At 39.8% G+C, this 23936-nt stretch overlaps 1 protein-coding gene across 3 annotated transcripts in view; it reads left to right on the top strand.

The window, feature by feature from the left end:
• Window positions 1–23936, top strand: part of MIPOL1 (mirror-image polydactyly 1) — a 234362-nt gene that overhangs the window by 187649 nt on the left and 22777 nt on the right. For 2 of the 3 annotated variants that reach the window (XM_042438916.1, XM_042438897.1), the window contains exons 10-11: window positions 3556–3786; window positions 7141–7838. In XM_042438916.1, the coding sequence (XP_042294850.1) occupies window positions 3556–3786; window positions 7141–7213 (304 nt within the window). In that variant the 3' untranslated portion in view covers window positions 7214–7838. Of the gene's footprint in view, window positions 1–3555; window positions 3787–7140; window positions 7839–23936 lie in introns of those variants that run through there. The other variant, XM_042438906.1, reaches the window with a different exon arrangement.

Below are 23936 nucleotides of genomic sequence, written 5' to 3' on the forward strand. Positions count from 1 at the left end.
AATTTTATTTGTAGCCTGCCTTTCCAATGATCAAGGCGGGTAACAGCATATAAAAATTTAACAATATACAGTCCATAAAACGTACGATAAACATTAATCAATAAAAACATCAACAATAGAGAGGGGAGGGTGGGAGTACTTCGGGGTATTAGGGGTATGCCTACTGGAACAGGTGTGTTTTGAGCCCCTTTTTAAATTGGTCCAGAGAGGTGGCCGAGTGGAGCTCGCCGGGGAGCGAGTTCCAGAGCTTAGGGGCCGAGATGGAGAAGGCCCTGTGAGTGGTGGTGGAATATCTCGCTTCCGGAACTCTTAACAACTGTTAAGCCTTGAACACCTCAGCCAGCCCACCGCAAAGCCTTAGGCACCCTGTGTGGGCCACCATGAGGCTTTGAGTGCATTATCCGGGTTGCCGCAAGGCCTTGGACACCCCGTTTGGACCGCCATAGGGTCATGATTGCACTTCACTTGTGTATGTGCATGCTTTTGGGGGGGGCACGCGCCAGACGTCCCATCACCCAGAAGTCCCGCCCCCCACACCAAGTGTCACCAAGTCTGGTGACGCCACTGACCATCCCTATATATTCGGTATGACATATATTAAATTATAGATGCTTTGAGCCCCCTTTCTGTTTATGAAAGAAGATAATACGGATTTTCCAGAAACTTGCTTCTTCTAGCTAATAATAATAATAATAATAATAGTAATAATAATTCTGTGAAGTTGAACAACAGATATGAAAATACAGTCTCCCCCACCATTCCCTTCTCCTTTTGTGCCGTGTCTTTTTAGATTGTAAGCCTGAGGGCAGGGAACCGTCTATTATCCCCTCTGTTGTAAGCTGCCCAGATTCCCAGTGATTGGGCGGCATATAAATAAATCCTATTATTATTATTATTATTATTATTATACAAGAGCTTGCCATCTGAGGACTTGACCTCATGTGGATGGCAAGCCCCGGCAGACAAAATGACACGGGCGGCACAGGCACACACAGGAGCTCACCTCCATAGGAATCTATAGGATTCCAGCATAGGCGGTTTTTCTCATGGGGGGGAGTCCTGAACGGATCCCCCGCATATAGGAAGGGCCCACTGTATTCACTTTTGCACTGTGTCAATTTGTTTAAAAATATGGATTGTCAATCACAATTGTTTCCCAAATATTTGGCATTTATATTCAAAATAATATATTCAAAATGTTCAGTTTATGTCTCCCTTTCTTCTGAAGAACGGGGCCTAAGGCAACGTACAATTTAAATAGAACAAATACAACCAAAATATAAAATGAAAACATTAAAAAAATCTCAGATATGTTATAAACATACCAAGAAAAGAACACATCGCACCCACCCATTTATTAAGAGCCCCTTCTGCAGGAGGTAAGTCAGTTGCCAAAGACCCACCTGAATAAGAAAATAAGCCTTTGCTGGGTGATGGGAAGACAATAGGGAAAGAGCCAGCCACCCTCCTTCAGCAGATCACTGAAGAAGCAAATTAAAAAACCACATTTTTCTGTGTGGAATCAAATAAACATATGTTTTCATTAAGTATCACCTGAACTTTTGTTTCTGTCAGCATAACATGTAATAATATTTTAATGTAAATGAATTACTGCTTTGCAATACATTTTAAAAGTAACAGGACTTTTTGTAGAGTGCTGTGCAATTTGAAAAAGTTGTGCATTTAAGTCATTGCTCACAAAATGTTCAAATATGGGGCTGCATAGAAAAGCCATGGCATCTGCTACTTTCCACCACATCCATCTGTGAGGAGATAGTTTTGTTTATCTTTCTGTCATCCTTTGGATTTGCATGAAAAGATTGTCTTTTGCATACCACTGGTAGCCTTTTGTTATTGCCGTTCATTGTTTTTGTAGTACATGACATGTTATGATAACAAAAAAAGAGGTTATTTTCCCAAGGAGCTTACAAACCAAATTCAGACAGAGTGGAAGGCAAGGAGAGAGGTAAAGGTAAGAAGAGATGACTGTGAGAAAATGCAATTCACATATACTTGGGCCAAAATCTAATTGCCAGGCCCAGCTGAAGGAGACTTTTTGAATCAGTGAGATTTACATAAGTGTTAGAAAGGGGAAAGGGATGTAGCAGCAGGTTTTATTTTAGCATGAAGCTCGAAACCATTTCTTCAAATGCACTGTTGGAGTAATACTACAGGCACATGTATTTAATTACAGTTGCATAGTTGTAAAAGGCATTTGCCTGGTCACTCCGAGAACATGATGCAGGACTAGACAGGTCTTTGCTGTGATCCAGCGGGGGTTATCTTATGTTCTTATAAGTCATTCCACAACTATATGACTGTACTTTCAAACCTGTGGCTTTAATAATACTTCACTAGTGTATGTGAAGAGGTGAATTTAAATTCACAAAAGCTCATGCTAAAACAAGTTAGTCAGTCTTAAAGGTGCTGTTGGATTCCTCCTTCTTACTACCCTCTTGCTTTTTGTTTTTATGGTATAACAGAGTAACACGGCTGGTTCTTTGAAAACTTTTACCCAAGTGTTGACTCAACTGTTGAGTAGATGAAGGCTTTAGATTTGATTCAGTCAACATGTATCAGTTGAAAATAACATTTGGGAAGTCATTAAGGCTCAGATTCTAGTTCTCTTCAGATGCTCCCTATGACTGGTGACTGCAGAATCATGAGGATAAGGGAATCAATGGCTACTGGTCATATTGGTTACATGCCACTATCAGCAATGGAAGCAGTATGCGTATATGTAAACATTATTAGGATGAAAAGATGTTATTGCCCTCCTGTCCTACTGATAGGCTTCTTGTAGGCACATATTTAGCCACTGTAGGAAGAGGATGCTGGATTAAATAATCCTTTTCTTTGATCCATCAGCAGTTCTTGTTATAAGTCATCTTGCCCATTCTTACACCTAAGGATCACATTTGTAGAATATGCATATTATTTTCATGCAGCTTGAGAAAATGTGTCTCTGCTTGTGACATATAAGTGACCCAGAGATACACTGATGTGCATCCTTGCATTATTCATGAAAAATGTCCTTGACTATACTACAATATTATAGTCTTGGCCAGTACTATGTTCTTTTTACATAATCAGAACTGAAGTATTCCCCTCACCCATCAATAAGAGATTTTTTAAATAAAAAAATTGACTAAAGGTAACTTCTGGTTCATAAATTTGTCATAAGGGTAACCCAATAAGGGAATGGAAAAAAATGTTACATGTTCATGTGTCAGTGTACAAAACATTCAGTTTTGCGTTAATTTCATTTTAATGTCACTAGCCTAAATCTAGTTGTTAATTCCAATTAGAGTAGATTAGTTACAGCAGTGAATCTTATTTAAGTGTTGATGTACTAACTTTAGATTGATTCAGTGACTCTAGTTGGATGGACATTTCAAATTGTCTTCTGGTGTTGCTGTTTGTATTTAATATTGGAATATTTTGGTTATGGAATTGTATATATTCATTTGAAAAAATATTTTGCCAGTTTTTATGGATTAAATTTTCTAGGCAAGCATTTCCCATTACTGAAATGTGCAACTTCTCTTCTGTCAGCTTACATCAATCTTTGTCTCAAGAAGTGAACCTTAAGGATCAATTCAATTCTGCTCTTCTGACTTACGAAAAAGTTCTGAAGAACAGAGAGGATATTGTATCCATGCTTCTTCACCAGAATGAGGAGCTAGCAACCCAGCTTCAGCAAACAGTAGAAGAGAGAACAAACATGGAATTAAAGTTTCAACAAGCTTTAGAGGCTTCACAACAAGACAACGAGAAACTTCAAACGTAAGTCCATTGTCTCTTTTTCTGAAAAATGTCATTTGTTAACTAAATGGGTTTTGGTTCCTCTTCCTGTGACATAATGTTGAGACTGAACTAGAAAGACAGGAATCTTTATACTTTTTAAAGTAGTACCAATATTGTTTAAACAATTCATCAGACAATAACAGAGCCAATGAATACAGGGATTTCCCCAGCACTACCTCTCTGTAACTATAATGTTGCATAGTCAAACATCAACAGGAGGGGTTATCCTTTATTTTTATTTATTTTGTTTTTAAATCATGCATTAATGGTTGCTTCACACAACATAGTCTTAACTGGTATAGTTACAGAATATAGCACTGAAACCAAGAATAATCTTCACTTTGTCTTTGTGTAGGCTGAAATTCCTCAGATATCATACTTTCCACTTCATACATTTGTCTGTGTTACCAGACAGCCATATATGATCATGTGTAGAGCCAGACTCCATTCTCATACACTCATCACATCTCTGGCCGCATATCAGACATGAAAAGAACCCTGTTCTATATGAAATGCATATATTTTTTATATATTCAGAAATGTGCCCCTTTGTGTTTGGTGGTACTTTCTTCCAGATAAGTATATATGCTATATTTATACATAGCTTTGCAGTCAGAAGGAGCAATGTTCATGGATGTTTCTCTCCTTAAGGAAAGTAATTTCTTCCATTGTTGCTATTTTAATTTTATATTCATGTTTTCATATTACAATATGTATGATTTTTAATGTCTAGCATACATGCACAAACCTAGCCCAACTAAAACATTTTTCTCTCTTTGGGCCAGAACAGACCAGCAGGTTAAGCGACCTTCTGGGGGGCTTGGGAGTGCGGTGGTTACATGCAGCATGCTCTCAAGCCACCTGGAAGCCACTCAGCTGTTTACATGGGGTGCCTTCATGACACTATGGCGGCATGGCCTTTACATGCCACACATTGCCAGAGCATCAAGAAAATGGCTTCTGGCCGCGGCAGGGGCTCTTTGCTGCTCTTTTTTTGGGCGGCTTCAAAGCAATTGGGGCCACGGCATGCAGTTGCCACAGCCCCAATCCGGATTCAGAAGAGACGACTTCAATCCACCCCTTCCTGCTGGTCTGTTTCGCCCCTTAGTCCTCACTGTGGCCTGGGATAGACCACACCAATAGGGCAGGCTGGCAGCAGCCTGTTTCCCTCCACAGAGACACCTTGCGGTGTCCCTCTGGAGTAAATGGATGCACAGCAACATGCGGATGCTGCACATCCCTTACTTGACCACCTTACTTGACCATCGCCATTACATACTAGGGTTCTGGACCATGTGGTTGCTGCACAGTCCGCAACCCTAGTATTGTCACTGCCATGACCATTTCAGCCCATCTGTCTCGAGCCATTGTTGACTTGATTTATCTTCCAGTTTATTTCAATCTATGTATGTGTTATTATTCTTCTCTATCATAACCTGTTTTTCAAACTGGGGTTAAAAATGAAAACTCAGTATCTCGCTTAGCTTTTCTCAATCTGGTGTCTTACAATATATTAGACAGTATCTGCCTGTTATAGTTCAGGGTGATGGAAGTTTACATCAGGGATGGGAATTGCATAGCTCCTGGAACACATGTGACCTAAGGAACCATGTTTCTTCCCACCCCACATTACGGGGGCAAAAACTGAAAGACTTGTACCTTGTAGCCCCTTACACACATACGCACGTCATTTAAAAAGGCAGAATTGTTTTTAACTGGGGGGGACACTTTCAACTACACAAGTAGTTTGTAGCTGAGCAGATATTATGGGAGTTGTAGTCCAACACATCTGGAGAGAACCAGATTGGGCAGTACGCTACTATATAACTTCACAAAAATTATTTTCACATAAACAGTAAGGCTTCAAAATATCTTATTGTTCTCACTTATCTTCCCAACCTCATCCTGGACCTCTCACAGGGCCCACTAAACTGAGTTAAGTGTTAGTGATGGTGGAATATTTACATGGTAAGCCACTTTTTAGACAACTCTCTAGCAAATTGTGTGTGAGCACTGGAGATATAAGGATTACATTGTCGGACATAGGCAATCCAGGTGAAATCCAGTGAATTTACTGGGTCACTCTTTCTCAGCTTGACCTATCTTATCTTGACCTACCTTTTGATCATTTTTGGTTGGATGGGAAAGGCTAGTGCTGCTTGGGGTGGACCCAGGAAGTGGTCTTTAGGCATCCAAAGCTGCCTACTCTTCTTTTAATCCAAAACACCCCCCCCCAGCTGGGGAATGAAGAATTATTTTTTCAAGTGAAAAAGTTCCTGAGCAATTTGAATGTACTTTTGTCTTTTTGGAGAATGTGGAGGAGTTTCATTCTCCTGTGTGCTTTCCCTTATCCAGTACTGTATTTTTCTCCCACCACCCAAATATAATTTTTATACACATATACAATGACATGCACAGCTTTTGATGCAGTAACTGTTTGCTCATCCATGTGATAGAGAAGCATGAGGAAGGGGAAACCTGCATGGCACTTGCATTTTCTGTTCCCACACTTGTGAACATCTTAAAATCTCTGATGCAACTACTGCTCTGGATTAATGTGAAGAATCAGAAATACAAATTTTAAAGCATTTCTAACTAAATAAAAATAACTTTATTTAGCAAGGTAATTCTTGTCAAGCTAGATTGCTGTTACTATTTTGTCCCCTCAAATTTCTTCCAATTTATGGTGATTCTAAGGCAACCTTATTTCAGTGTTTTCTCTGCAAGATTGTTTAGAGGGGACTTGTCTTTTCTTCCTCTGAGGCTGAGCGAATGCAACTTGTTCATGGTCAATCAATGGGTTTCCATGGCCAAGCAGGGATTCAAACCCTGGTCTCCAGACTCATAGTGCAGTGCTTAAACCATTACACCACATTAGCTCAGACTAGATCAGACAGATGAAAAGACAGGACTGAAGAAAACATCTCAGTAAGATATAGTATGAAATCTCATAAATTCCTCTCTTAACATAACTCCTCTTGCCACTTGCAGCATTTCACTGTTTCTTGGCATCTCTTTTTAATAGTATATGGGTAGCCTGCACTCATTGCCTTTCATTACTGTAGAAGTTGACAACCTGTGGCCCTCAAACCATTTGCCTCCAGGCCTCCCTCCTGTAACTCTGAATGATTAAAATTGTAGTCCAACAACATCTAGTGAACTTGGTTTTCTCAGCCAAGCTTTATGCAGCTTGCTTTAGAGACCAAACTCTTACCATCCTGGTTCGGTCACCAGAGTGTAAATTTCTTCTTTCTGTACAGCTTCTGATTGAATTGCATCTCCTTTTTTGTCTTTTTCTGCCTTTAACATATAATTTTCCTCTCATTCTTTCAGTGATTCCTGTTTTGAAATAATATATCACTTCTCATCTCATGTGCTTGTACATTTTCACAGCCAGGCCAACTGAAGAACAATGATGAATGGCAAATAATGCTTCACATCGTCATCATGCAGCTTCCAAGCACAATGTCTCTTGTGTTATTCTGCTATGTGTTAAGCAGCTCCCACTGCAAAAAAGCTCTGGATAAAATTAACATCATTGTTGATGTACCTTATTTTTCTCATGAAAGACTAACATGGACTTAGGGGTCTGAATATGTGACCTTTTGGGTGTTGATGGACATTACTTCCTATTAACTGTAAGCCAACAGAACGATTAGTGAGGAGTGTTTTAGTTCATCAACATCTGGAGGTGTCCCCCAACCCTGTCTTGAAGGTTAGTGTACTAACACTAATTAATTACACTAATTAAGCATTTGGATCATTATGCTTTAATGCTAGCATTACTTTTTCCCTCATTTGATCTTACCTGAATCTGTGTCTTGGAAACAATTACTGTGTCTACTTATAGTGGACATCTTATCTGGTTCTGAGAATTAGAAACACTCAAGGAAAGTAAGATAAATTTCATTTAAAAAATTAATACCGGGCTAATTTAAATTGTCCTAGAGCATAGGAATGAAAAGGCATTGGTAATGCCAGGAACTCCCAGGAAATATGTCAGGGTGAAATAAATGTCATGGTCTGTTTCCAAAATAAAATGGGAAAACATGGGTATGAAACCCAGGACTTCTGGTGTGTTTTTTTAATCCATCTGGAGGTGACCATTTTATTCATCTGGAATCAGAAACATTTGCCTCCTGAAAAAAAAGTTGATAGCAAAGTTGATTGGCCCCTAGACCTCATACAGTTGTCTACTCCTGTTATGTGTCAATGTGCTAGGGACACTGGACCATTTTTGTAGGCCCTCTTCTGGGTGCCTCACCAAAGGAACTGATGTAGATGGCTGCAAGAGAGAAGGACAAGTCAGTTATGGCACCTGATCCTAAGAAGACTTTCTGAAGCCCTTTCACATTATTACATTTATAGGACTATGATTCCAGCAACTACTACTGATGCATTTTTTCACTCTTTGTTTATTCTTCGTTCAATAGTGATACCTATCCATATTCACTTCCACTATTTGTACATTTTCTCTGGGGATTCTTGTAGGCTAAGAAAATAACTTTCCCAACTCTGCTCTGTTGTTTGTTTCAGAATGGAACTATATCATAATGAAAACATTACACAGTCAGGGCAGCTTCCAGGCCAAAATTGTCTAGAGCAGCCCAGAGTATTCTGATGAGTGTAGAGTATTTTAAAAATTGAGAAATTTATTGTACTATAACACTGCAGGGTTGCAGTGTTTACCTCATTTATATAACAAGTTGGCTAGAGGACGTGTGCGCTTTCATTGATAGATCATATGCTTTTGTGCTTTGTATCTTTCTAAGCTGTTGCTGCCTCGCCAAAACACAAACAAACAAACAAACAAAAACACCTTTGCAGGAATAACCACATGACAACTTCTTGTGGATTTTTCTAGGTCTTGCCTCTCCTGAGTGTTTGAAATATGGGCAGAATCTTTGTTCGTGGCCCTATTCAGTCATTAACAATGAATGCTGAAAAGATGCAAGGGGGAGGATGCACTATCTCCACCCACTACATTTCCATTTTCCTTTTGTGAAGAGTGATGAGTCTGAACAGGAGAATTTCCCTATGCATGAATGGCAGTTACCTTGTCCAGGCTCATCACTCTCCACATGAGGAAAATAACGGGACTGGTGACCAGAGAGCATACCCACCAACTGCCCCACTTTGTCAGGGACAGTCCCAATTAATCCCATCGTCCCACTTTTTCAGCTGCTTTTAAATGTTCCAGTTTCTCTCCCCTCCCATTTCTGCCTTTGTCCTTAGCTTGCTTCAGTTGCTGCAAACTGAGTTCAAAGTGCAAAAGTAGTTTGCAGTCTATTAATTCAATGGGAAGAGATGGGAGGAGGGGGTTGAATCTTGTCTTTCTCAGTAGATTGAGGCAAAAACAAATTGCAGCAGAAGAGTATGTGTGTTGTTCCATTTTGACCACATTCTGTTGTTGCTAGGCCACATTTGTCCATTTTCTTGTTTTGGCCTGAGTCTGCTGAGAAAGGAGGATTAATCAGGTCTGTTCTTACCAAATCAGGATAGTTACCAGTACCAGGACAGGGTATGCAACTGAAATCATACACCTTTCTATCTAAAGTAATTTAAGCCCCTCTCTAATTAAATCCAGGGTTTCAAGTTACCAAACTGTATCACCATTCAGTTGCCAATTGTAAATGTGATAATTATGTCTTGGTAGAGCAACTAAGGGTTCAAACATAATTCATGCTCAGTGCCACAGTACATGCTAGTAAAATGCTATTATACAATGCTACAATTATGGAATGACAGTCATTTGGGTATTGGTTAATTCTTAGTGACAGTCAGCTGTATATTGCTTCATTTTAACACTTAAAACAAAGGTGTTTTTTGGCTAGTTCATGTTGCATTGTAATATTCTTTGTTTATTTTTGCAACTATTATGAAACCTTTTCCTCAGTACAGTTCATCTGTTTGGAATCTCAGGTGGCACAACCCCATGCATGTTTTCTAAAAAATAAGTTCCAGGTGATTTCAGGGGTGAACTCACTCCTAGTAAGTGCATGTAGGGTTACAGCGTCACAGCATAATCCTCTGTAAGAGGCAGAACAGACTGGCATAAAAAACCAGCTTCCAGCTGTCTCGGACACATGCCACATGTCCCCAAGACGCCCGGAAGCTGCCCGACTGTCCAGATGTAAGCCAGCTTCCAGGTGCTCCAGCAGCATGGCATTTACATGCCGCAGGAGCACCATAAAGCCGCAACAGGGTGGGAAAAGATGGCTTTTTGCCAGAACAAAAAGGAGCTACAATTTGCCATTTCTTTTTTGCCCAGACAAAAAGGCAGTGGGCAGTTGCCGTGGAGCCGTGACATGCAGCTCCGCAGCAGCCCAAATCCACCATTTTTGCGTGGTCTGTTTCACCCCAAAATGTACTCCAAATCAAGCATTACTTATTCCAAGGTTTTTAGACATAGGACTACAATCTTAATACCCTTTCTTCACTTTCAAATTGCAAGTACTTACAGAATTCGGTTTTAGCAATTCACATTTCCCTGCCTAATATTTTCTGTTCTTTTAAAGCAAATTTCATTCAAGCAAATTCAAGCAAACAAAATTCTTTTAAAGCAATGTGATTCTAGGTTTCATCAGTAGACCAAGATTGGTTATGTTGAATTTGCAGTAGAACAGTAAACCTCATATCAAGAAATAAGGGAGGAGGGCTAGGGTCATCACCCAAGACAAAAAGAGACAGTAGCTGGAAAATACTGGTCTAGATCAAGGGAAGTAATAGTGCAACTCTATTCTGCTTTGGTCAGGCCTCACCTGGAATACTACATCCAGTTTTGGGCATCACAATTAAAAAATGATGTTGAGAAGCTGAAGTATGTCCAGAGGAAGGCAACCAAAATGGTGAGAGGTTGGGTATGTTTAGCCTGGAGAAGAGAAGGTTAAGAGGTGATATGATAGCCCTGTTTAAGTATTTGGATGTCATGTTAAGGATGGGGCAAGCTTGTTTTCTGCTGGCAGTTTCCTGGCAGTAAGAGCTGTTGGATAGTGAAGAGTGTGGTGAAGTCTCCTTTGGAACCTTGCTGATTACTATGTCCTGATAGAAAACAGTCTCCAAGGCCCTTTCTCTGGGTCATATCCCTTTGTTTCTCAGAACCTGCCCTTTGCTGGAAAAACAAGTGAACAAAAATAGGGTTTTCATTTTGGGTTGGTATGGTCCCTAGCTCTGACAGTGTTGCTACAATAAAGAAATTATCTCCCAGGAAAGCTTTTCTGTTTTATGTCTCCAAATCATTTTTTTACCTTTGGCGACCCTAAGGTGAACCTCTCCTAGAGTTTTCTTGGCATGTTTTTTCAGAGGGCATTTGCAATTGCCATCTTCTGAGGCTGAGAGAGTTTGATTTGGCCAGGGTCACCCAGTGGGTTTTATGCTTGAGGGGGGAGTCAAATCCTGATTTCCAGAGTTGTAGTCGACACTCAAACCACTCCACCATGCTAGTTATACGTGGTGCCTTTATTAATGTTATAAATTCAGTACCAGGCAAAGACCTTCTTTATTCTCCTAGGGTTAACCTCTCTCTCTCTCTCTCTCATTATGGAGGATGTGTATATATTTTTATTACATTTGTATCCCAATTTTTCCTCAAGGCTCTTTATGTGATACAGTACTTTATTTGTTTGCTACAGTTCTATCCTGTTATTCCTTCAAAGAACTCAAGATAGTGCACATGGCTGTCCTCTCCATTTTATCCTCCCAACTAAGAGTCTCTAGATTCTGTCTGATCTTGTAGGCTAACTGGGTCTGGTTAGTACTTGGATGGGAGACCACCAATGAATGCTGTACGCTATATTTCAGAGCAACAGTCCCCAAACTTTGGTCCTTTGGATATTTTGGGCTTCAGCTCCCAGAATTCCTGATTATTGACCAAACCAACTAGGGCTTCTGGGCACTGAAGTCCAAAATACCTGAGAAACTCTGGCGGAATACAGACCACCCGTTTGGGGCGGCCTGCACCCGCCCCTTTCCCCGATGGATCGGGGCCTGAGCTACCACAGCGGCAGCCCTGGAGGCCCTGATCCGATGCTTTTCCTGGCCTCGGGGAAGTGGCAAAATGCTGCTTCCCCACAGCCTGGAAAGGGGTGTCCTTGGGGCTTCATGCCCAAAGGACACCCCAACAGCGGCGGGGAGGCAGAGAAAGGGGCCACTTGGCCCCTTTCTCTTTAGTATCACTGGTGCGGCCATGTAAAAGCCACGCCAGCGATACGTGGTGCGAAAGGAGCTCCGTGTTATGTACCCCTCCACTACAAAGAAAGGTTAAATTGGTGTCACATAGGACTTGGACTATTCTGTAGCATCACTCTTAACTGAAATTCTCTCCCTAATGAGATTGGGTTAGCTTCATCATTAGCTAGCTTTGAGCAGGCATGAAAACTGTTGTCCCATCTGTCTTTTGATGGCTTTTAAAACTGAATTGATATGTTGTCAGGTTTATTTTTAGTTTTCTTTCATTTTTTAAAAATTATTAGTACTGTGAGACTGTTGTAACTAGAACTATCACCTTGAAAAATAATACTCTGGAGGCCTTGGGGTCAGGAAGGTCATTATAAAATCTGTGAATGAAATAATTAACATTTGCTGCTATAGTAGAGCAGTCTTGTAGGATTATCCCATGTGAAATTTTCTAGTTTTGCTGTAATTCCCAGTTCCTCTAAAAGCAAGATACACTTTAAAAGACCTGCAGATATAACCTGAACCATAGCTAGCTCTGCCATTAGCTTCTATGAGGAGAAAAAGGAATTAATTCAATTTGACATGCTTAACTACTTGGGAAAATGTCTGCCAGGTTAGTTAATGCTAAAGTCAGCTTTCTGAGCCTGTAGCAAAATTATACAGCTGGGCAAAGTCTTTTGACAACAGCTCCATGCCCTTTTTATCAAGGAACTGTGGAAATGCTCACTGCAGCTTCCCAGCACCCACCATCACCCACCCCATCTTATAATTCAACCTGCAAACAGATTAAGCAGCTGAGTTTGTGGAAAGTGTGTTTACTTTGAGCTAAGAACCCTTGTGTGGCACTATAGAGATTCCACTGACACCTCTGGGAGAGCCACACAGACGGCTCTCGCTCATCAGCAGGGAAACCAGGCTAAGAATTCACAATGCCTTTGTAACCTCAACTGCTTCACATAAATCAGTGGTTTACAATTAGGCAAGACCTACATTTGTAAGCTTTTATTTAAGAGAGAGATGAGTGGAGAAAATACTTTATATATCTATTGCTAAAAAGAACGTACTGATCACTTTATCAAAATACTTCCTAACAGTTTTCCTAACAGGGTTTTCCTACCTTTCTTTGAGGAAATAATTTATACACACAGACACACATGCATACATTCTGTGGAAATCAAGTATACTTAGGCAAATTAAAACAGAATATGTGCTTTGCACAAGAAATCATTAAAAAGTGTTGTAATCAAACAGTGTTTTCTGATTCCTTATCCTTTAGTTCAGGGGTAGGTAACCTTTTTGAGCCGGGGGCCAGGTTGCTGTTCCTCAGACAACTGGGGGGCCAAAGCCAAAAAATAAATAATCAAACATTTTTTTTAAAAAAATTAAATAAATAAATAAACTGGGACAAATGTAGGACAAATTTTTCAAATGGCGGACACTTTTCATAAAAATGGAGGACATGCAAAAAATTGCTGATTTTTTAAAAAATGTTAATATAAATGCATGATTCGGAGGCTTCTATAGACAATTGCCCCCCTTGCCCGCCGCTTGCCTCCCTTGCTTGCCGCTTGCCCCCCCTTGCCAGCCTCCTCCTGATAGGCCAAAGGCCCCACACCCTCACGCGAGAGGCCAAAGGCTCTGGCGGCAATCAGCGGCAGGACTGGGCTGGGGCCGGTCCCAAGGCCTTGCTGGGCTGCATCCGGCCCACGGGCCGCAGGTTGCCTACCCCTGCTTTAGTTGGTAACAATTATACACGTCTCAAGATATTTCTGAAGAATATAATACACATTTATTTATTGTTTTATTTATTTATTTCATTTTTATGCCATCTTTCTCCCAGAAAGGGACCCAAGGAGTTTCACAGATAAAAAACATTTTTAAAACTTTACAATAAATGTTTTGAAATTAAAAACATCAAAATAAAAACAGTACAAAATTACATACGTTCAAAAAAATAAAAAAATTAAAATGTGCTCAAATTTGTGATAGGGAAACCAAAGAAGTACCTGGCTAATCACACATAGACATGTGAGGGCCAAGGGAAAAAAACTTTTTCTCCACTTGCAATTGTTGGGTACCACCCCAATGGAAAAGTCACAAAAATTCCAATCACAGACAGTGGGTTTACGAAGGTCTGAAGAGAGGAAGCAGCAAGAACTGAATGATAATGTTATTTGGTCATTTATTTCTCAATATGTAGATTGATTTATTGGTGGTGGTGATGATGGTGATGATGATGATAATGATGATGATTAATTTACATTATACCTCACTGTATGTGTTCATTCATTTCTCACCTTTTTAATTCAATTGATTTATTATTTCAATCAATTGATTTATTGTTATTATTTAAAGTCTTCTTAGGCCAACTTTTAGAACTAACCCCTCAGAAGATGGCTTCAATCATATAATTACAAAATCTCTCTCTCTCTCTCTCTCTCTCTCTCTGTGTGTGTGTGTGTGTGAATGTATATGTGTGTGTGTGTGTGTGTGTGTGTGTGTGTGTGTATATATATATATATATATATATATATATAATCTGTCATGAAACAGCAAAATTAAGATGAGCATAAAGGCATTGAGAAGAATAAATAAAAATAATTTACCAGCAAGTCAGAAGCAACACAATAAATGGCAATATGGGACTGGGCAAAATAACCTTACAGAATCCATCATCACCAAGGGAATAAACAGCAGTATCTTGAGACATGCTTGAGATACCCCTAAATGCCCTCAAGAATAGTTCAGGACAAATAGTTGTTTAATATTCATCCAAAGGTTTTGAATGATTGTGCCATAAAACCTCCACTGGAATAGAGTTTCATGAAGAGGTTCATCAACAGTCGGAAAGGCCCTCTCCCTTGTGCCCATCAACCTCATTGCTTACAGTAGTGGAAAGATCTAGGCCTAGGGCCTCTGAAGATAAAGCTCAAAGTAGGTTAAGGGTCAAAACCAGGACTTTGAACAGAGCTCAGAAATGCACTGGTAGCCACTACATCTGGTACAACATTGATGTTTGGTCCTTTCTTCAGTCTCCAGGAAGCCTCATTGCTCACCGGTTGACGTTTCTGAGCCATCTTAAGAGAAAAGCCCATATAGAATACATTATGGTAAATAATGTGGGAAACATGCATTCCTCTGGCCAAAATCCTTAAGCATCCCCAATTGTTAGCCACCTTTCCCACGTCTGCTGCTAAAGATAACACTGAGTCCAAAAAGACTTTTAAATTGTGAATGTTGTTCTTCAGAGAAAGTGCAAGACTACTGAGCAACATTATTTGGAAACTTCTATCCATAACAGTTGATTTCTCCACCCATGCTATCTTCACCTTGTCTAGATCAAGCTTTAGTCTGTTTGCTTTCATCCATCCCAATCCTGCTTCCAAACAATCACAAATTCCACAACATTCCTAGAAATGAGAGGTAGGCCTGGCTATCCACATATTTTCATATATAATAAATTGATGAGAATTCAAACACTATAGAATGTCAGGATCAACGTGTGATGGAAATAAGGAAATTTATTCCTACTACAATGTAGAATTAAAGAAGGGAACAATACAGAAATTCCAAATATATATATAATAAAGCATCAGTATTCATGATTGCAGGGGGAAAGCAGTAGGAGGAGGGAATAGAATACTCAGGGGTTGTCTTCACTGGTCATTTATTCTGGATTCCACCACAAGGTTCCTGCATCCTGTTCACATGATGCAGGGCCAAAACCCCAAATTGGATGAAGACTGTCTTCACAAAATCTGCACCCTATTTACCCTTTCCTCCCCTTAACCAATATTTTCAATCTTACCTTTTGTTATGGGTTTACCTCGCATTACTAGTTCTCTCTGCAGCGATGATGGGTGGCTGTCTTCCCATGCATTCCCTATGAGCCACCCAGGGCTGCCAATGTGGGTGCATGTCACTGTGAAGTCAGAACAAGGCGTCCAGCATCAATAACATGGCTGGGCACCTTGTTGTGACCTCGAGGGGGGGGGGGAGAGAATGCAGATACCACATGGGAAGAGAGCCACCCATCACTACTGCGCAGATAACAAGGTGAATTTGGGGCCAGAATACTCTGGAGGCAGCCCAGTGCAGCAGGCCAGTGAAGATAAGTCCTCAGTCTCCTTCTGATGATAATCAAAATATGTATTCCTCAAGCCCAAAATATATACATTAAAGTCCATGCCAGAAAGCTACCCTGATAGTACCATATGCAGAACACCACAAGAAGGGTGATTTTCAAGATTATCTCCGCACATGAAAATTGGTGTAAAAGGAGAAGTTGTTCCCAGGTGCTAAAGGGAACAGCAACTGTCTGAATTGTGCTAGATCAGGAATTAAATGCATCATTTCAACCACAGATGTATGATCCTAACATCTGGCCCCAATTATTAGCTTCATTCTGTAGTAAACAAATTTTCTAAACAATCTTAAAGCGCAACCCCTGTACAAAGTATTACAGTAATCCAGCCTGGATATTGCTGGATGGACACATGGAGAGGATATGTGTTTCACTGCATCATCAGGAGCAGCTCTGCTTGGTACCTACTAAAACAGATGAGAACTAAATCCCTGGCTTTGTAGTATTTTTAACTCTGCCATGATCCTTCTGTAAGATTACTGCTGTCACCTTGGGCCTCCCAGTGTTCTGCAGTGTTCCCCATTCACTATGACACTGCTCCTGTCATATCTTGAAAGATGAGCAGGGTCAAATCTGGTTAGTACTTGGGTGGGAAACTGCCAACAAATATCAGCTACCATAAGCTATTTTCTTAGAGGAGCAAAAAGACAAAACCACCTTTGAGTATCCCTTGCCTAAGAAAACCCTATGAAATTCATTTGGTCACTGTAAATTTACAGGTGACTTGAAGGTCTGTGTACACACACACAAACATTGGCCATTATGTGGTTGTGATGGAAGGATTTTTTTATAGCGATGTCTATTTTTCCTCATCTGTTATGTTCTAAATGTTTTAAACTCCTTTTAATTCAGTGCTGTTTTAATATGATGATTATTTTTTAAAAGATACTAATATGATTAATCTAATCTATGTTGTAAAATTATTTGGGTCTCACACCGAAAGAAAAATCATGGTATTAAAGAAAAATAAATCTTTGTCACCATTTTGGGATGTGTTGAAACCTGTCCTTTGTGGTGCTGCTTTCAGACAGGATGGGAGGCCAGGGCATACCCAAATCATTTAATAATAAATAGCAACGTGATATTATTTTTGGATTAATAAGATTTCAGATTTCAGTAATTAATATTCTTATTCAGAATGTGCTGACTTGTTGATGAATTAATTTATTTTACTACATCTATTTTCCTAGTAAATTTGGCATTAATTTGTTTCCTTGTGATAACTGTGCTCAATACTTACTGTATTTGTAGCTAGGTTATGGACAGAATGATCCAATGAAGACAGGGAAGAGAGGATGGCAGAGGAGTCGTCAAATCCAGTCCTTGTGGGATTGCATAGAAGCATTTGGAGGGGAAAACAATACACTGGTTCCAGAAAATGAATTTGCTTTCTCCTTTTCCAAGGAGTCTTGGGGATGTAGAAGGACTTTGGAAGTGGCATTGGAAGTCTCTTTTTTCCATTTCAAGGATAGTGGGGGTTTCCAAACCACTACTGAGGATGCGTTTTCACTGCCTATAGGCTCCATTCTGTAGCTTATCCTTTGACGTTTTAAACTGGCTCCAGCCTCCTGGGCTGCAGCTGGGATGCGGGTGGGGATTATCACACACTAAATTGCTGCTGAATTGCCAGCCTGGGTCCAAGCTGCGCTCTGCCAGCACTTTTCGAAGTCAGAAAGCTTTCCGACTTCTAAAAAGTGCTGGCTGAGTATGGCTGGGACTCGGGCTGATGGTGGTCGGTGATTCAGCAGTGTTTTACTGTGCGATAATCCTCGCCTCCATTGCACATCCCAGCTGCCGCCTGGGAGACTGGAGCCGATTTAAAATGGCAAGCAATAAGCTCCTCTGTCTTGTGTCCCTGGCCTGGCCTCCTACAGGCTGTGGTGTCATATGCCTGCTTACTTATGAGTGTATATGTGTGCCTTCAAGTCAGCTGTTGACTTATAGCAACCCCTTTGTATTTCATAAGCAATGCTCTGAGATGGTTTGCCAATGTCTTCCTCAGAAATATAGCCTACAGCACCTGGTATTTGTTGGCTGTCTCCCATCCATGTACTGGCAGACAAGCCCATTAAATTCAGTAGATCTAAACAGGCATGCATAGGATTGCACTTCTAGTGTTCCTAGTGAACATTAGAGAGACATTAGAACATTAGAACATTGAGAGACAGCATGCTGTAGTGGCTTAAGTGTTGGACTATGAATCAGGGGACCAGGGTTTGAATTCCTGCTCTGTCACAGAAACCACTTGGTTAACTTTGGGTAAGTCACACTCTCTCAGCCTCAGAGGAAGGCAAAAGCAACTCCCCCTCTGAAAAAATCTTGCCAAGAAAACCCCATGAACCCTTAGGGTCCCATAGGTTGGAAATGACACAAAAGTACACAACAACAACAACAACATGCACTGTCAAGGTAAATTAATTAAAGAATTTAAAAAATGAAGTTGTGTTTCATATGCAGACAAAAGAGCAGAAAAATAGCAAAGTCATTAGCAGAAATGCTTATAGAATTATTTAAATTTGCATAGCATCATTTATTTAATTGGTGCATTTATTTACATATCTCCCTTCAGCAATTGTTCATTAATGCAATGGTAAAACTATAAACTATGCTTTAACATGGGACAATATTTTTTTCTTAACCAACCAACAGAGTTTTGATAGAATGGAATCTATATCTATATTTGAATCTCTTATTCTTACTATAAAACAAGACAGGCAAAATTCCATATAATTCTATTCAGAGGCATTTTTTACTGTCCTAGTGTGTGTGTTTTATACTTGTAGCTTGAAGACAATGAGATACTTGTAAGTGTTGTGTTTCAGAGTAAGTTTCATTTCTTTTGTTGAATTTTGTTGAATGGGATCTTTTTGGAAGTCCATATGATTTTTTTATGTTATGTTGCCATGTGACACAAGAAAAAAGATCACATTAGAACGGCCTGTTCAATAGCTGTTATCATCTGAGAAAGTAAAACTAATCTGCCTTCTTTGGAGCGCATGGATTGTGTGCATTTCACACCAATGTCCAAGACATTCTCCAGCGCCCACTGGAGGGTATAATCTTTCCCAGAATGATCTGAGCAGTGCTGTTCAAGAACAAGAATGAATCTTTGAATAATCGCACCACAATGTGAGGTGACCCTCAGACAGGGAACTGACCAGTTCCCCATATGGGTTTGGGGGAAGAGGCTCTGATGTTCTTTTTTAACGCAGCTGTGAGAAGAATGTGGCTAAGACCTAGTAGCCTTTCTGGAGTATAGCTGGCAAAGGAAGCCACGAGGGGAAGAGAATTTAACACGCGGGTGTAAGCGCTTCAGCTTCATTGATTCAATCTGAGGAGAATGCTTAATGACTGGAAGAATCAACCTTGGCAATGAAAACACAAAGCTCTTTTCATCAATTCAAGCTCGGGCTCTAAGGCTGCAGATGGTTACCTCCAGCATTGCCTATTCAAAACGAGGTTTTATAAAATGGCACTTTGCTGAATACTAATAGATCAAAACAAAGATTTAATTACATAAAGATGGGTTGTTCATTTTTAAATGAGGATACAGGTCAGTGTCTCAGAAAAGGATCATATGAGTATCTTTTATACTTAGGTCTAAAGTCTGAGATTTTTTTAAAGTGCAAACATTATATCATTAAAGTACAGATTGTATTCTGTAGAGGATAATGTCTATTAAATAGGAAGCAAACTCTGTTTGAAGCTTGTGGATAGCTCTGCTGGTTCATTTCCCCCCTCCTGTGTAATACTAGTTAAGTTGCGGCCTTTCTGCAAAACAGTGAGAATGCCTAAATACATATCCAAGAAATGTACCTTATCAAATTTAGTATAAATCTTTAATTGTTGCTCTGTAATCAGAATGGCTCCAGTTAATAAAATTCTAGGTAGTAATATTATGCCATTGAAATAACTATGAAAAATAAGCACTGTTTTGATTTGAAAATATTTATTTTCTCCCAAAATACATTTGGAAATTTGATGTTTTTAAAATTGCAAACATAGATAGTCTGCATTTCTGTGAATTTTATCAAAATTTATTTTAATATATTTTTTATTTTTTTATTTAATGTAGCACATTTTATGTTTAAAATGGAAATGCAGTTTGGAGACTAACTTGACTGTTGTTTGTTTGAAAGTACATTCCTATTGCATGAATAAAGAAATTGGTTCTTCATGTTGAGCATCTACATTAGAAGCATCATAATAGCATCATAAGCTGCTAGAGGATCCCCTCCCCCTAAAGAACTACAGATAATTTGAAAGAAGATTTTGTGTTTGTATTCAACCTTCTTTCATCTTGGACAAACAGGATTTGCTGGGTGTAGGATTTCAAAAATCTATTAAACCTATGGAACAAATACTGAGAGTAGGACCAGAGTTGTGTGTTTAATGCTGGGACTGGGCAACTGTGCTAATTTTTGCCTCCCTGCAGGTTGGACTAATGCATTCTGGGTTTACCCCAAAGTGACCAGAACTCACTTCCAGATTTGTTTTTCATTTGTTTTTAAACTGATTTTTTATTGGGGGGGGGGGGCTGAGCGTCATGGGGGACAATTAAACCAAAGTGCTGTGTTAGTGTCTTTTGGTAGCATTTTGCATGATTCAGGAGATGGGGGTGCTTCATTTTGAAATATAGAGCACCCCAAAGTCCTATGAGTCCTGCTGGGGTCTTGGAGTCACAAAAGAGGGGCTGGATCTACATGTAGCCTATTGGTTGTGCCCTCCCCCATTTACACTGCAGTCAGTCCCACTGTAGAATGTTGAGTCATGGCAAATTTGTCCCATCAATTTCAATGGTACCAAAGGGTGACTTAGGGGTAGTCCACATTGGCGGCCTCTAACTGCTTTGAAGCCTGACTGTTTAGAAGATGCAGAAGGTGAAAGTGGGTGGGAAGTAAAATGAAACCGTGCTGTGGGAATAAAAACCGGAGCCAATAGAAGCTGGGATACTCTGACTCAAGGTAGAAAATGTGCATCATTGCATTGGCATATAAACAGCCCATATCTGTATGGGACTGCAGCAAAGCAAAAATATGATCACCAACAATGCAATGGATGTACACAAATCAGGCAGTCCAACGGGGGGCATGAGATGAAGGAGCATGTATGGGGACCCTCCATAATTGTGCCTTTCCAATATTTTCACTGGGCACACTGATGCACCAGCACACTATACAGGTGGTGCATCGCAAATGCAGCTGTATGGCTGATCATACAGGCAACTGTCTAATGGAATGGCTTCTAGGTGGAAATAGGGAGGGTATTGGGTCACAAGAAGTGTGTTAATGTGATGGTGTGCATGCATGGTGGTGGGGGACAACAACAAAACCAGGCAACGCACCTTGATGCCATGTGGTATGGACAGCACATGGGTGTTCTGCAGTGCTGACAGTGGGGTTTTGACCCACCATCAGAAAACCCAGGATGAAGCCACTTTTTCCTGCCTGTCTGCTCCAGCCCTTAGAGTGGATCAGTCCTTTAAAACAAATACTTTTATGAATTACAGCTCCCATAATATCCCAGCTAGTAATGTCCATTTGAGGCCTGGGAATTGTAATCTGAAAAAGTCATTTTTCCAAACTAAATAATTCATCCTTAGCCTCATCCTCTTGTCCTCTTTTAACCTTTTTCATCTTGAAAACCCTTTGTTGCCATCCCGTGTATATTCCCTAGGGAACAGCACAAAGATCCATGAAACTGACTCAACTTGTATACTAAAATTTTGAGTTGCATATGAAGCTCATCAACTTCCCCACAACGAGCCACTTCCACGGTGGAAGATGCAATGTGTAACACCAGTACCTCTTTCCTAGGGAATCTCAGTCAATTCAAAACCCACTGGTGCACATGGGTATCACTTTACATTTACTTAACTGTCATTTATCTCTTCTTCTTTTTTTGTCATTCACCTAGTTGATAATAAATTTAATTTTTGTAGGGAATTTTATCAGAATGTTTTTAAGGTCCTAATATACAGTATCTACCAGTTCATTCTTTCTTATTGACAACTGCCCAAGATTTATAAAAGACTGGTAAGGCAGTATTTCCTTTTGCAAAAACCATGCTAATTTTGCCTCTGCTATGCATATATTATTATATACTGTACTATTTTTTCTTTTTCTTTTTCTTGAAAAGCACCATGTGCAGTGATGGTGTGAGGTGTGTGTATGTGTGTGTGTCCATCACTATATATCCTTCACCATCACAATTAAATTATATATTTATACAAACACACACATTATATATAGGGAGGGAATGTTTATAATTCAATAGTTTTTGCTTTAACTATGCTTTCTAACCATTTATTAGGGATGGGTTAATGCCATCTCATTTCCTGGCCTAGATTTTTAAAAAAAACATTCAATAATCTGGTAAGGAGGATAAATTTAATAATAACTTCCATATTTCATTAGAAGACCATCCATTTTTCATTTTAACTCTCTAAGATGAGGATGACGACAATGACAATGACTTATTTCTTCAGGTGCCCTTCTCTAAAGTAATTTGCTGTAATAGTAGAGGGGCCTACTTCCCCAGTCTCATCACTTTGTAGACTTCTACAAAGAATTTTCTGTATAGATTTGTACAAAACACACACACAGAGCAAGACAGTTTTACTTCAGAACTCTTTCCAAACTATATCATCCATTAAGCTAGTTGTCTCCATTTCCTGTTCAATGCTTCTAACATATTTAAATAGCTTCTATTTTTTGTCTTGATATTTTTAGCAATATTATTATTATTATTATTATTATTATTATTTCCCGCTTCTCCTTTGGGATCAAAGTGGGATTACAGCAAGTAAAAATATCATAAAAATACATATATTATTTGGAATACATCAATCAAAGAAAAGAAAGTAAAAAATGGAAGAGTTGTTACAGTATTGCTCACAATAATGAGGATCGAGTCATCATATTCAGTTGTAAAATATTACTCAAAATCAGATTAAAGGATAGGCCCGCCGGAAGAGATCCGTCTTAAGCGCTTTTTTAAAGGCTTCCAAAGAAATGATAAGACAGATCTTTTCCGGTAAGTTGTTCCAAAGTCTAGGGGCTATCGCAGAAAATGTTCTACATGAGGTAGTTTTCAGCCTTGTTTTAGGATAGTCTGATATTTTTGTTCCAGATTTTCTGAGAATGTGGGGCACATTATGTAGGGAGTGGCGTTCCCTTAAGTAACTCGGGCCCAGGCCATGTAGGGCTTTATAGGTAATAACCAACGCTTTGTATTGTGCCTGGAAGCTGTTCGGCAGCCAATGTAAAGATTTCAATACTGGTGTAATATGCTCTCATCTCGGTGTTCTGGTGATCAGTCTGGCTGCAGCATTCTGGATCAGTTGAACCTTCTGAACTTGGTACAAAGGTAGCCCCATGTAGAGCGCATTACAGAAATCTAAACGAGAGGTTACCAGTGCATGTACTACTGTTTCAAGGTCTCCCTGAGCCAGGTGGGTACGCAGTTGGCATATCAGCCGAAGTTGATACCATGCACTCCTGGCTATCACCTCCACCTGAGATGTCAACTGTAGAGACAAGTCCAGGAGTATTCCCAAACTGCAAACTTCATCCTTCAGGGGAAGTGTGACCCCGTCAAGGATGGGTTGGGAAATCTCCTTCCTCAGACCAGGGGCACCTATCGTGAGCACCTCTGTTTTCTCTGGATTCAGCTTGAGTTTGTTTTTCCTCATCCTCTTCAGATCTTTTTTCATTTGCATTGTTGTCAGCTTGTATTTTCAGTGTTAGAATTAGTGTTTATTGTGAAGGAACACTTGCAAACTTTTGCGATGCTCCATCCTGTACAAGGG

This window comes from Sceloporus undulatus, chromosome 1 (genome assembly GCF_019175285.1).
Source record: "Sceloporus undulatus isolate JIND9_A2432 ecotype Alabama chromosome 1, SceUnd_v1.1, whole genome shotgun sequence".
In the NCBI taxonomy this organism is placed as follows: Eukaryota; Metazoa; Chordata; class Lepidosauria; order Squamata; family Phrynosomatidae; genus Sceloporus; species Sceloporus undulatus.